The sequence below is a fragment of the Lepidothrix coronata genome, unplaced genomic scaffold, assembly GCF_001604755.1.
Source record: "Lepidothrix coronata isolate B3197 unplaced genomic scaffold, Lepidothrix_coronata-1.0 Scaffold151, whole genome shotgun sequence".
Lineage (NCBI taxonomy): Eukaryota > Metazoa > Chordata > Aves > Passeriformes > Pipridae > Lepidothrix > Lepidothrix coronata.
Genome location: NW_016690331.1, coordinates 1,706,395 through 1,720,179, shown reverse-complemented (window position 1 = coordinate 1,720,179; position 13,785 = coordinate 1,706,395). Strand labels below are relative to the sequence as shown.

Here is a 13,785-nt window from a genome sequence, read left to right as displayed (position 1 = left end):
AATCCACCCAGCCAAATGGAGAACCACCACTCTTTCAGTACAGAAAACATTATGTGATACCTTCAGAAAAACTGAAATTTAACAGCTTACTGCTGCTTTAACATATATATTTCAGTACCACTAGACCAGAAGATGGACTATATCAGCCAAGCAAACCAACTGCAAGTCACAGATGAACACGGTTCTATTAATTACTTCTGGCACAGTGAAAAGTTACCAAGTACTTGGCAAGTAAGTTGGTTTATCACTTTTCTCTGAATTCCCAGAGCTGCCTGAAGTATTACCTCTAAAAAACGAAGTTAAGCAACCAGCTATGAAATCAAAACTGTCTTCAGTGAAGACAACGGCTCTTGTTGAAGGATTTTAATGGAGACTGGAAAATGAAATTTGACACTTCTTTCAGGGGAAAAAAACTCCAATTAGTTCCATTTTTTTTCTTTTTCAACCCAAAATAACCTACAAAAGCCAGTCAGTTTGATTATAAATATGAAATAAATATTGGATTTTCTAAATAAATAGAATTTTGGCAAAAAGTAACCTCTTCTTGTGCAGCTATAAGAGGACAGAAACTTACTCCAGCAGAGCAGCAGCAGCAGCAATGCTTGTAATGGCATTGTCCCAGAAGACAGCCAAGCTCACAAAATTCCCAAGAAAGAAGAGGCTGCTCCAGCAGCAGTCTGTGGCTGGGATGGTGAATATTACCCAGAAGCAGTATATTCTATTTTCAGCACATATTTAGGATTGAAAATCTCAGTCTTTTTAATGCAGAACAGACTGACAGCATCTTCTCTTACTGAACTAACTACACCACACCTTGACACAGGGGGAGAGGAAAATATGATTTAAAAGTATCTCTCAAACAAGAGAGCAGCACAGAAACCCTCATGTTTCAGTGATCTGTCAAATCACAGGCCATTAGTTAACTGGGCTTTGCCTACAGAAGTTGTTTTTCCATTAATTTTGTTTTCATTTTCTTTTTTTAATGAAATCACTCAAATTCAAATTTCATTATGTTGATCTTGCAGTGAACCTTAAAAAGAAAAATCAGGGCTTGAAGGGCTCCTTATTCAATTGCTCAACACTGCTTATGCAGTGCTCTTGGTGATTTGTAGCTCAGCAAGAAACAAAACCAGTTGAAGTTTTCCAGCTCCAACAACTGTACTTTGCAGCTGGTTGTTGACATTTTGAATGAGATTCTCTGTGTCAGAACTTTCAATCTCCCAAAGTTTACCGAAATTTGGCCTAGTATACAGATGTAGTCTATAGACTACAGACATTTGAATTCTGCACTTTGATTAAGCTCCCACCTTTACTTTCCTCTCTTCATGCCCTCACAGTGAGTTGTGGGATGAGACTGTGTGTGCTCAGCTACTCTGTTTCAAGAACATTTTATGACAAAGGTGAGAAAAATGTAAAATACCTGTGGATTTGCCCATTTTTATGCAGGTAGTCCAGTCCCTCCAGCACCTCCTTAAGGATTGTGGCTATACAGGGTTCATCCAGGACACCAGTCTTGTGTTCTCCTTTGGCCACAATGTGCTTGATAATATCCAAAACAGAGCCTAGAGAAGAGAGTTGAACACCTTAGTTCAAACTAGAAGTATTTATTCACAGTTAAGTGTAGTTTATAATCATTTAATATACAAGTCCAAGGAATTCAGGATCAAACTCAGTGGCTGAAGTCTTTGCTGCAGGAAGGCAGAGGCAACAATGCACACCTGGGTGCAGATCCTCAAGGTTGACTACAAAACCCCTGTGATCACAAGTAACTGAGAAGTTATTTGAACAAGCCAAAATGTGGCATGTACATACACAAGACTCTTGGAAGGTTTTTAAGTAGATCCTGATGCTACAGCTGGTTTAGTGCTGAGCACTGGAGAAGCTGGAGCAAGGAAATGGAAAAAGCAGGGGGCTGCCAGGACTCACAAGCCGAAGGCAACAAGCTTGATAAAATTAAACTCTCAGCTCCTACAAATCCTAGGCAGAGAAATAGCATGAAAAATCTAACCTGTTAAAGGGCTGACACCACCCTAACAGTAAAAAAGTGGAAATCGTTAAATAGAGAACAAATGAGGCTGAATTCTGACAATAAGTCACTTCTCCACTGTGCACTAAACTGGACTGGCTTAGATCCTTCCCTAGAAGCATCATGTTTAGTCTCTCTCCCAAGCATGGTGTGAATGACATCATCTTCCATGACAAACCACACTTTACAGAACAAACCACCTCTTTGAATTGCACCCAGGAATAAGCAGAACCAACGACTCCTTACATGCCTCTTGTGCAAGGTCCTGTTTTCATGATACACTGGGTACTGTACTCTTTGTATTTGCATCTGGACTGAAGACAGTCTTCTCAGAACTTTTTATTGGTCCAGTATGGGATGTCTAAGCCTCTGCTGTTTAGCTCCTTCAAACTCAAGTTTCTATGGTTTAATGACTGAATAGGGACTAGCAGGATTTTTACAGCTATGGGCACAAAGCAATGTCAGCGGTACTGGGAAGTTCTTAAAGAATGAGAAAAGCAGGCACAACTACACAGCACAAATTCCAGCTTTGCTTGTCTTTGAACAGGGAGCTTACAGGGAAAGAACATCTCGGTACGAACTCAGCTAGTTTAGAAGAGCTGAGCTCAGTTTTAGAAAAGTTTAGAGAAGTTCATTCTTCCTAATCCACAACCAAAAAAACATAAGTTTTTTTGTATCTGAAGAACAGAAACTTACTCTCATGAGTTTGGTCAATGGGGGAATTACAAATTCCACCCTGTAAATTCTTGAAGTGGAAAAATACAATGGAGGTTTTTGGTTCGATTTTCTTCTCATTCTTCAGGTTCAGGTAGACAAAACCCCCTTCCTCCTTTAACATTTATTTTATTAACTATCCCGTTTGAATTTCTAGGCCAAAACAATTGTGCAGATCATTTTTATTTTCCTTTTGGATTCTCAGACAAAAGCAAAAAGGCTGCAACGTTTGAACACAAACAACATATGCAAAGGCTCATTTTGCACAATTCAAACTGCACGGGCAACAATTCCCTGGGTTCCCAGTGTCCCTCAGTTTGTGTAAAGCAGTATGTGCTGAGCTCATCTAACAGCTTGCTGAAGCCAGGAGAGCCACTATTCCCACTTTCCATCTCCTCTGGCCCTCCAGCACCAGTCCTCACACTGTATACACCAAGACACCCACTAAATCCACTGAAAAACAAACTGAGGGAGAAATGGGTTGGTAGTGAGCACAACCTGTGAACAGATGAGGTTTTGGAGACAACAAAGAGGAAAAGGAAGGTAGGAAGGAGGGAGAAACATTTGTGAATGGGGGAGTAAAGCCCTTCTGTGAGCAGCAAGTGGTTAGACCAGCTCCCTGGCTGCCCTGAATGCTACCTCCAGCTTTCTCTTCACAAAAAATCTTTGCTTGGTTCAGGATATTTGCAGAGGATGCAATCTTAACACAGCAGAAATTAACAGAAATAGGAAAAAAAACAAAGGAAAATTAAAAAAAAATACAGAAATGTAGTTACATAACATCCCCCCAACATTTTATGCAAGAGTACTCTTCAGCCTTCCTTCACCCCACCTGAGCAGAGAAACACACTCATGCTTAGTGAGTCTGGACATGGGTCTCAACCAAAGGTTTCACCCAGACATAATTCAGGCTGTTTTGACATATACACTGGACTTCCTGAATGAGAGCAAGATTATCTCTACTGAAGGAAACTGCAAAACCCCAGATGTCAGAGCATGTTCCCCTTCACTGAAGTCTCACCTTCATGTTCTGAGAAAAGGATCTTCTGTTGTGTGCCATGAGGACTCGAGGGGACTTCAGCCTGTCACGTTTTCATATTTAAACAGTTCATGTTTACAAACCTCAATGTTTCTTATTTTGGACAAGAATTTTTGTGACACCAAGAAAAAAAACCACCAAAATCCCCTCTACTTTCACTGTTCAGGTCTTTCCTCTCAAATGTGCCTTTATCTGGAGAACAAACTGTCACTTGTTTTGGAAGTCCAGTGAAAATATGTGGTTCTTCACGTACTCGTTTTGTCCTCTTTCCACCCACAACTCTGTTAGCAGACTTTGTTCACAAGCATTTCCCTTCTCCTGCAAAGGGCTCAGGGAACATGAGGAGGCAGATCATATGGTGCTCAAATTCATTTGGTCAAAAATTCCTCTGTTTAGCCAAGTCAGAGGTTGTATTTAACCCAGAAAAGGGGGTGGAGGGCAGACAGACAAGAGGGCACGCACAGAGCCAGCCTTGGTTGTGAAAGGGCTGATTCACACCCAGGCTGTATCTGCTCCCAGTCCTGCCTGCCACTTTTTAAGCACAATTTTTTTTTAAAAACCACTTTCACATTGAGGTGTTCATAGAAGTGGGGGGAATTTGCCAGTCATCTACAGAAAGGAGAACAGCAAAAAAAAGGATCAGCAAAATGCTTAGTGCAGGAAACAGCAGAAAAGCAACACAAAAGCCACCTTTCTGTTGGAGAAAATGTTATTAGGATTATCCCCACTTTGTCTGCTCAGGGTTTGGCTTACTGGCACCACAACACCATGAAGTTGGGATTTTTCCACCTCACAAATCAATACATTTGGGAGGTGATCTCAATTCCCACCTCAATTGCAACTTCATAAAGCACAGAACCATGGAATACAAAGAAAGAAGCCAAGCTGCACTTCCAAGCACTGCTTCGTGCCATGTTCGAAATCTTCCAGCATTCTGGCTCAGGAAGCCTGGCATGGAGCAGTGGAATACCCAGAACTCCAAACAGAAACACACAGCCAAACAAAAAACTACTTTGAAAGCAGAAGTCATGGGAATTTCGCCGTTAAGAAAAACATCTTCAGCTAGGTCAGGATTGGATTTTAGAACCAGGCTGATAAACTCAATGCAGAATTGTTCCCAAGGGTCCCAGTTCAGTGTGTGACACACTCACCAGGGTAAGAACTCCACTGCACCAGGATGCAGACAAATACTCACACCAACTCCACAAGAGAGCAGTGGATCAGAGCCCCATCCTGAGTCCAAGGGGAAAACCAGATCATTTTGCACAAAGTGGGCTGTTCCCAGTCCACCAATACAATAACTGCTAAAATGAACTGGAAACTAATTCAGCTGAACTGGAACCTTGATCTAAAGCACACAAGAGCATGTGCTTTACAAACTGACCACACTGCTTGAAAACACCAGCATGACAGCAGGCACTGCCAGCTCCTGAGCCAGCTTCCAAACCAGTTTAGGAGTAACTGGAGAAGTGAGAGAACATCTGAATGCAGCTGGATCTCTGATTAAATGCAGTTTCACTATGGATTTGTGCTCCATGTGCAAACTGTTCTATCTCACTGTGTAAGACAGAAGTCTCCCATAATCTAGTGGCCAGAAGATGGGATTCACATTGGAAATAAGGCACCTAGCTCTGTATTATAGAACAGTTGCAAGATTTTCAAGGGGAAAACAAATCCACTGCAATGCCTCTAAAAGAAAAAACAACATCTTTGATTCCTCCCTAAAATAAAACTTCAATTTTAGATAACATTATGAAGCACTCTGGTGTGTATCACACATGGTATTAGGTTTGATTACAACAATTCCCTCACGATTTTCTTCATTAAAAATGCACAAGTAGCAAGTACAGACTCACAGCACAGGAGGGTCAGTCAGCCTCAAGTGAGAGAGAACAAAAGAAATTAGGTTTGGCTGAAGCTGACTGGAAAGCTCTTCCAAGCCCAGAAGGGAAGCATATCAGGAAAAGACAAAACAAGACACAGAGAAAAGGGTCAGAACTGGAGTCTAACCATAAATATAAATAATGCTGTCATTAACAAGGATGTTTAAAGAAATCTAGTGATGAGCAGCTAATCTCAAAGCCCAACAGAAGACAAAAGAAAGGAGACAACGTTTAGGGATTGATGGGGAAAAAATGTAGCTATAAACAAATTTCTGCCCATCAAATATGCACTGTGCAGCACATCAACAGGAAGCCTACGAGATGTTGTGCAATCTGATAAAGCATTTAGCATGGTTTGTCATTCATCACTGAAATGTCTCAATGTACTCTCACACTAGTGGTCATGGAATACATCTACTCTGTACTGCTGTACTCAACTGTACAGCAACTGAAACCTAAGTGGTTTTCTGCTGAAATTCCCAAGTTTCCCAGTCTGCTCCGAAAGCTGTTAATGCAGTAGCTCCTAATGACAGCACAAGTGACCAGGAACTCCCAGGACACAGACTTATCCTCACATGATAGAGCCCCACCTGTAACTAGTGCAGGTCAAAGGCAAACATGCAGTGAGTGACTTTTTCTGGAGTCCTTATTGCTCACACCAGCTCTTCAGACAGACAGACTCATGTCTGTAGAGCTGCACAATAGGAACAGGGGTCCCACTGCTCCCTCCAGTTTCCCCCAGGAGTAAAGAGCAAGAAGCCCCACAGTTGTCTTGTCCCGTTTTGGCAAGGCTAGAGACTATCTGATTAGGCCTGACTCAATCCACCAAAGCCAACTTTCCAGAAGCAAGTAGAGCTGATTTCCACCCATGACAACAGTATCTGAACAATGAAGACACAAGTAACCCACCAGCAGATTAATATCCTGAATTTGTAAGAGACACATATTCAGTTTTTGTACACTGACATCAGACAGACCATTTGCAATGGACTGTCTTGGATCCCAGCAAATGCAGTCCTGTCTTGCACCCTACACACGTATCCAGTAAAACTGCCTCTTTCAACACCCTGCACTATGTGCTGCTCCAAAGACATGGGGTTTTGTATCGCAGCAAAATGAGATGACAGAGTCCCACAGTTCACCAGCTCCCTGTTGTGCCCATGCACCAGCTTACAAAGCCATGCTGTAAGTGGGATCACTGCAGTAACTGGTAATCCGGTTTTGCAAGGCAGGGTGGAGACCAAACAGCCAGGAACTCCTTAAATCAGCTTTGCTGCTGAAGAAAACTTCCATGTAATCACACCCTCAGGGCAAGAAGTCCTAATTGTTCCACTGATTCGATTTCGACAGCAAACCACCACAAACATCAACACTTCCTCTTCCAAATCCAGAGCACATTTCTTTGGCCTCACCTACTCCAGCAAGCCTGTGGAATGGCATTTAGGAAGCCTGTTTCTGACATTCTTCCTCAGGAAAGGAAGAAAGTATCCACATGACAGTCTTCAGTGACACTGCTTAATGTTTCAGCACGTGGGGCTGAGCAGAGAAGGGCACGAAAACCTGAGCAGAAAGAAAAGCTGGTTTGGAACAAGATCACAGATAAATGCAGGAGCATTCCAGCTGGAATTTTACGTGTCCCCAGAGGCAAAAGAAATGTACAGCAGAGCTGGTTGCTGTGGGAACCATATCTTGCGTGTTATAATATAACTTAGGTGACAGAGCAAAGATACAGGATAAGTTAAATGCAAAGAAAATTCCTCCTTTAACTTGGTCTGGCAAGCAGAGCAGGAAAATTTAATGCCTTAATTTAATTTCCAATTAAAAAAAAAAAAGGCAGGTAACAGTACCTGCATTGATTTGCCATTTGAAGGCCTGGCACAAATAGGATGTAAAACAGTGCTGGGGATTACTACAAAACTTTGTGAGAACCAAAATCTGCCCCAAATCTGATGAACACTGATGCTGAACAGGCTGCATCTTTGAGAACTGGGAGCTGGCAGATTCATCACTGCTTCTTTTAAGACATCCCAGCACTAGCCAGCGGTTTCGTTGAGCCTGACTGTCACCAGAGCCAGGAACTGAATCTGCACCTTGTCAGTCTCTGGCAAACAGATGAAGAAAATGCAAAAGGAAGAGCTGCTTGGATTCGGTACTTCTGGGGCTGAGAAATACAGATACAGCAAGAGAACACTGAAGGAAGGGAAAGGACAAATTATATAAAGCAAAGGAAAAGACTTTTCAGTAGATTGCTGGAGTTTCTAGTTTTGAAGTTTCTTCTTAACCCTGGTTAAACCTCCTGAGAGGGAAAGTTGAGGAAAATTCCATTTTTTGCCTCCTTCCCTCTAGAGCACTTGCATTGATGCCTAAGAAACATGACAAGATCAAGGCAGAAAATAAGATAATACAATAAAGGGAGCAAAACAGCCTATTGCAGTTGAGATCAAAACATTTATAGGAGAAAAATCTGAAGACAAACTATTTATTTTTTCATGCTTTTCCTATTACAGGGGACAATGGTGATGTATCTACACACAATCATGTACATTCTGCAATCATGTACAGTCCCATCTCCTGCTTCTTATCCTTAATTGTTTGAAATTAAGTTGTGCTTCTACAAATAAAATTAAAACCCCTCAGGATGGATTAAAAACAGCATAGCTCTCTCCTAAGAAAATAATTCAACATAAACACAAGGATTTCTAAGAACCCGTGGCTTACGCTTTGATCATAATTCAGTTGGAATTCGGAGAGGCCAGATCAGAGATTAACACAGCAGAAATGGAACACGATGTCCTGTGTCCCCAGTGGAGACCTAAGACTTGCCTACCTCCTTTTTGGTCTGGCTTGCTGAACTTGAGATCAAAGGTTGAAGTAAGAAGTTGATCAGATAATCTGTAAACTTTTGGAAAATAAAAGGTTTAACTATTTCAATACAGTAATCTCCTTAGCAGATTTAATTAGAAGGCTTCCAGAAGGCAGAATATCCAAGAGCCCCATTTGGAAATGTTTCAATATTTAAAGGTTTTGCATACAGTTTAAAAAATATTTTAGAGGTCTCATTGGCTGTGGGCTAGGACAGTAAAAATTGTTGTGTGATGTAGCAAGTCACCAGAGCCAGCTGTTTCATAGCAGCAACTGTTTTACAGAGTTATCTACAGCCCTGGGTCACCTGTGAAATGAGAGCTCTTGTTAAATGCAGTGAGAATTTAGAAGAGCAAGCAGGTCACGGTCAGTAAAAGCATAAGAACAAAAGGACAGCTGCTCTTCTTCCTACTAAAAAGCCACAGGAGTTTGAGAGCAGGACTGGGCTTCAGCTGGCTTTAAAAAGGCATGAGTAAAATTCATGACAGGGGAATGCCAGGGAGGCAAAGAGCAGGTCAGCAGTTGTCTAGAAATAGCCATTGGAGTTTAGCTTGGAGTAACACCGGACCCAAAGGCTGGGGTGTCAAGTTGACATTGCTAAGCTTAGATCCCTACAAAACTTCCATCATTAGAGAAAAGGGTCTGAAATTTCTACCGAAGGGAACAGAAACAGAAAGCTGACACAGACACACGTCACCACATCTGAAAGAGGGTGTCACAGTAACTGGACACACTGGCACCTCGTGTCAGGACCAGCTGGATCTCATCACAGCCACGTTTCTGCCATCAGCAACTCCACACCTGCTTCGGTGTCAAATCTGCCAGTTCAAACTGCTCCCAGCAGTGATTCCAACCAGCCTGACTGGGCTCTGATGCATATCAGCAGCTCTGTGCTGCTCCCCAGCACATCACCTCCTCACTGCTGGAGATTTCCAAAGACACAAAACAGTATCTTCCACCAACACAGCACTTGTGGAGACAAACAGCTCTGTTTCAGTGACAATGTCAGTCAGGTAATTAAGGTACCTCTGAGTGCACTGTCAGCCGGCTCAGAGGAGCCAGGCACTGTCAGACTATAGCACTCCATGGATTTAGAGTATTTTCCCTTAGAGACATTTCTGAAACACTTGCATGTATGGCTAGATTAGGATTTCATCAAAAAGACTGCAGCCAGAAAATAAATTAAACTGCACTTACAACAACAACAAAAAAGGCTTGCATTACAGACTGGGCTGTCTTGTGGGCTGTTTATCAAAGTAATAAGGTCAGAGTAAGTAGGCTGAAATTAAAACTAGTTTCAGCCTGAAAGCACACGCCAGCGTACACTGATGGAAAAGAAGCAATTAGATTCTGAACTTTTACCCAGAATAAATTCTCAAGTACAAAAGTCACAATCGAGATACAGAATGGACATCAAAACATATGTCACATGTGCTCACTGGGATGTACAAATCTCGGTCCACACTTCCTGAGTAGTTCGATGGAATGAAAGAGTTAGGCTGCACCCTGGCTTGGGTTTTGTTTGTTTGGGGTTTTTGTTTGGTTGGTTTTTGTTTGTTGTTCTTGTTGGTTTTTTTTTTTTTTTGCTTTCTGATTTATAAACCAGCCCAAAGGTTTTTCCTGTTGAGAAACCCAGGTCATTATTTTTCCCACTGGATGACAAATGACAGCAAAACGAGACACTTTATTACTGATAAGGACTACGCTCAAAGGAATGAGAAGCAGTGTTAAAAGTGTCTCTTGTTACATAAATCACTCAGCCTAAAACCAACTGAAAACAGTCTCATTAAAAGTGAATGAAAAAGCTCTTCAGTCAGAAAGCTCCAAACACAAGTTTCTTTCTCCATCCTTAAGACTGTCCTGTAGAATTTGCCTATGAGATCTGAGATTTCTCAAGCATAGACTTAAAAAAAGTATAAAGTGAAAACAGCTGAAAAATACCTCTCAAGGTACCCTCTTGCTTAGAAACTGCCAGGTCATTCTCAAACTCTTTCCATTTACTTTAGCAATTCCTCCAGCCCTCAAATTATTGATTTTAAGTGAGAAAATTTAACAGACTCCCAGAAATGTTGGGAGGGGGAAGAATTACACTAGTCTGTCTTTTATTGTCTGACCCTGGTCTCCAACATATGCAACAGAGTAAGAAGCAGTAAAATTTCCTAGCACTGCTTTACTGGAAGTCCCCCACTGAATGCCAGAGCTGAACAAGGGTCAATTATCAGGCTGTATAACATAAAAGCCCATTAAAAAGGAATATTAAATGAGAAGCAGGTCTTCATTCACACCTCCAAGAGGCTGGTTCTGAAGCAATGATTATTTTTCCAGAAATTTTCCAGCATAGTCTTTACATCTGTGGTGCCTCAATAATGAAATGATGGTCCATAAAGAGCCTGACTTTTTCCCAGCTTTACATAAAAAAAAAAACAAACCACCTCCACACAAAATTGAGAACAAACAGAAACAGCATTTGGTGGTTCAAGGATGAGCCTCTTCGTGACTTGATTCAGACAGAAAACTGCTGTGAAATGACTGAGGCAGCTGTGCATTTTCTTCAAAGAGGTTGTGTACTCTTCTGGAAAAGGCCAAGCCCATTGCTGCTGCATCTCCAGCACCCCTGAAATGCCATTTCCTCATGTTGTGGAAATTTTCCCATAGATACACATTTTACACACACACCAAAACTTGCTGTAAGCTGGCAGGGGACTCTTTTCCACACACAACCAGCCATCATATCTTTAATGACCTGTTACATGTCCCTCCAAGAAAAGACAGAGTACTGCTTAACAACACATGAGCACAGGAGACATTAAAAACTCTTTAAGACAGACTTAAGTTGGTATGAAATGAGATTTCCCTCAAGAGAACTGCTAAAATCCTCTAAAGAGCATCTTCAAAGACACATGTTTTATGGGCACTGTTGAGCTCTTGTGGAAAAAGCCAACAGGTTTAGCCAGATTTTTCCACATCATCTTCTGGCATTTTACAGTTTTCAGAATTAAGCCAAGAACAGAGAAGCCAAGAAGTTTTTGTTTGAAAGCAAGAAAACAGGGAGTTGTTTTTTTTTTTTTTTTCAGTTTTCAATTCCTTTTTACTAGGATGCCAGGAAAATGAAGTCTTCCTAAACACAGGCCTAAGATTTAGCAACAGTCCTTTGTGTTATTATCCAGAACTTGATTCCACTTCTTGTCTCAACTGTAACTTAAACAGGGATCCTGGAAAATATTATGACATCAAATAAAACATTACTGATAAGAACTTTTTAAACACTATCAAAAAAAGCTGTTTCTCCAGTGCCAGAGAGAATAAACTCAGAAAGAGGAAATTTCCCTGGCTCTGTGTAAACTATGCAGTGATTTTAAAAAGCTACACTATGTTTCAGTGTTAGTAGTGATGTACATAACATGAGAAGCTAATTCTGAGCTAAATGGGTTCAAGTTAAATATTGTTATTCATGTATTTAAAATATTTATTTCTTTTATTAATATTTACCCATCCCCATGAGCTGGAAGACAGGAATGGAGAAGCAGAAAGAAGCCCCCATAATCCAAGGGGAAATCCAAGGGGAAATCCAAGGGGAAATCCAAGGGGAAATCCAAGGTTAGCAAGCTGCTACACCACTTAGACACACACAAGACTACATGTGGATGGGATTCACCCAACAGTACTGAGGGGGCTGGTGGAAGTGCTCCCCAAGCCACTTTCCATCATTTACCAGCATTCCTGGCTCCCCAGAGATGTCCCAGTTGACTGGAGGTTGGCAAATATGACACCCATCTACAAGAAGGGCTGGGAGGATCCACGAAACTACAGGCCTGTCAGTCTGACCTCAGTGCCAGGGAAGATCATGGAGCAGATCATCTTGAGTGCCATCACACGACACATACAGGACAACCTGGTGATCAGGACCAGCCACTGTGAGTTTGTGAAAGGCAGGTCCTGCTTGACCTCCTTCTATGACAAGATGACCCTTGTCTGTGGATGAGGAAAAGGCTCTGGATGTTGTCTCCTAGACTTCAGTCAAGCCCTTGACACCATTTCCCACAGCATTCTGCCAGAGAAACTGGCTGGGTAAAAAGAGGCTGGATGGATAAGGTCAAAGAGTGGTGGTGGATGGTGCTACATCCAGTTGGCAGCCTGTCACCAGTGGTGTCCCTGAGGGCTCACCATCGGGGCCAGTCCTGTTTAACACCTTCATCGATGATCTGGACAAGGGGATCAAGTGCACCCTCAGTCAGTTTGCAGATGACACCAAGTTGGGTGGGAGCATTGATCTCCTGGAGAGCAGGAAGACTCTACAGAAGGATCTGGACAGGCTGGAGAGATGGGTTGAGGCCAATGGTATGAGGTTCAACAAGGCCAAGTGTCAGGTCCTTCACTTGGGTCACAACAACCCCAGGCAGTGCTACAGGCTGGAAAAGAGTGCCTGGGAAGCTGCCCAGTGGGGAAGGACCTGGGAGTGCTGGTTGACAGTAATTGAACATGAGCCAGGTGTGCCCAGGTGGGCAAGACAGCCAATGATATCCATTGGCTTGTATCAGGAACACTGTGGCCAGCAGGACCAGGGAAGTGATTCTGCCCCTGTACTTGGCACTGGTGAGGCACCTCCAGCACTGTGTGCACTTCTGGGCCCCTCATGAGCAGAAAGACATTGGGGTGCTGGAGCAGGTCCAGAGAAGGTTAGTGGAGCTGGAAAAGGTCTGGAGCACAAGTCTGATGCAGAGCAGCTGAGGGAGCTGGGGGTGTTTAGCCTGGAGAAAAGGCTCAGGAGAGACCTCATTACTCTCTACAAGGAGGTTGTAGCCAGGTGGGGGTCAAGCTCTTCTCCCAGGTAACAAGTGATAGGGCAAGAAGAAATGACCTCAAGTTGCACAGTGGAGGTTTTGATTGGATATTATGAAGAATTTCTTCATGGAAAGCATTGTCAAACATTGGAACAGGCTGCCCAGGCAGTCTGCAGGAGTCACCATCCCTGAAGGTATTTAAAAGACATGCAGATGTGGCACTTATGGATACAGTTTAGTGGTGGCCTTGGGAGGGTTGGGTTAATGGTTGAATTTGATGATCTTAAAGGTCTGTTCCAACCTAAACTCTACGAGTCTACGAAATCTCTTAATTCACAAGTGGGAAGCTTAGGAGGTAAATAAGGGAAGGGGTACTACAGGAAGACAGGTTTTTACGTTGCCTTTTAGGGTAAAGAAATTGCACCACTCACCTCCACTAAGTAACTTCATCACCAGCCAAAGCTCATCTTTCACCACGAA

At 42.4% G+C, this 13,785-nt stretch overlaps 1 protein-coding gene across 1 annotated transcript in view; it reads right to left on the bottom strand.

Moving 5' to 3' along the window:
• The window catches only part of OXSR1 (oxidative stress responsive 1), a 98,759-nt gene that overhangs the window by 51,352 nt on the left and 33,622 nt on the right, over positions 1–13,785 (bottom strand). The window contains exons 4-5 of the mRNA XM_017828668.1: positions 13,737–13,785; positions 1,421–1,562 (exon numbers count right to left, since the gene is read on the bottom strand). Coding sequence (XP_017684157.1) covers positions 1,421–1,562; positions 13,737–13,785 — 191 coding nt within the window. The remainder of the gene's footprint in view (positions 1–1,420; positions 1,563–13,736) is intronic.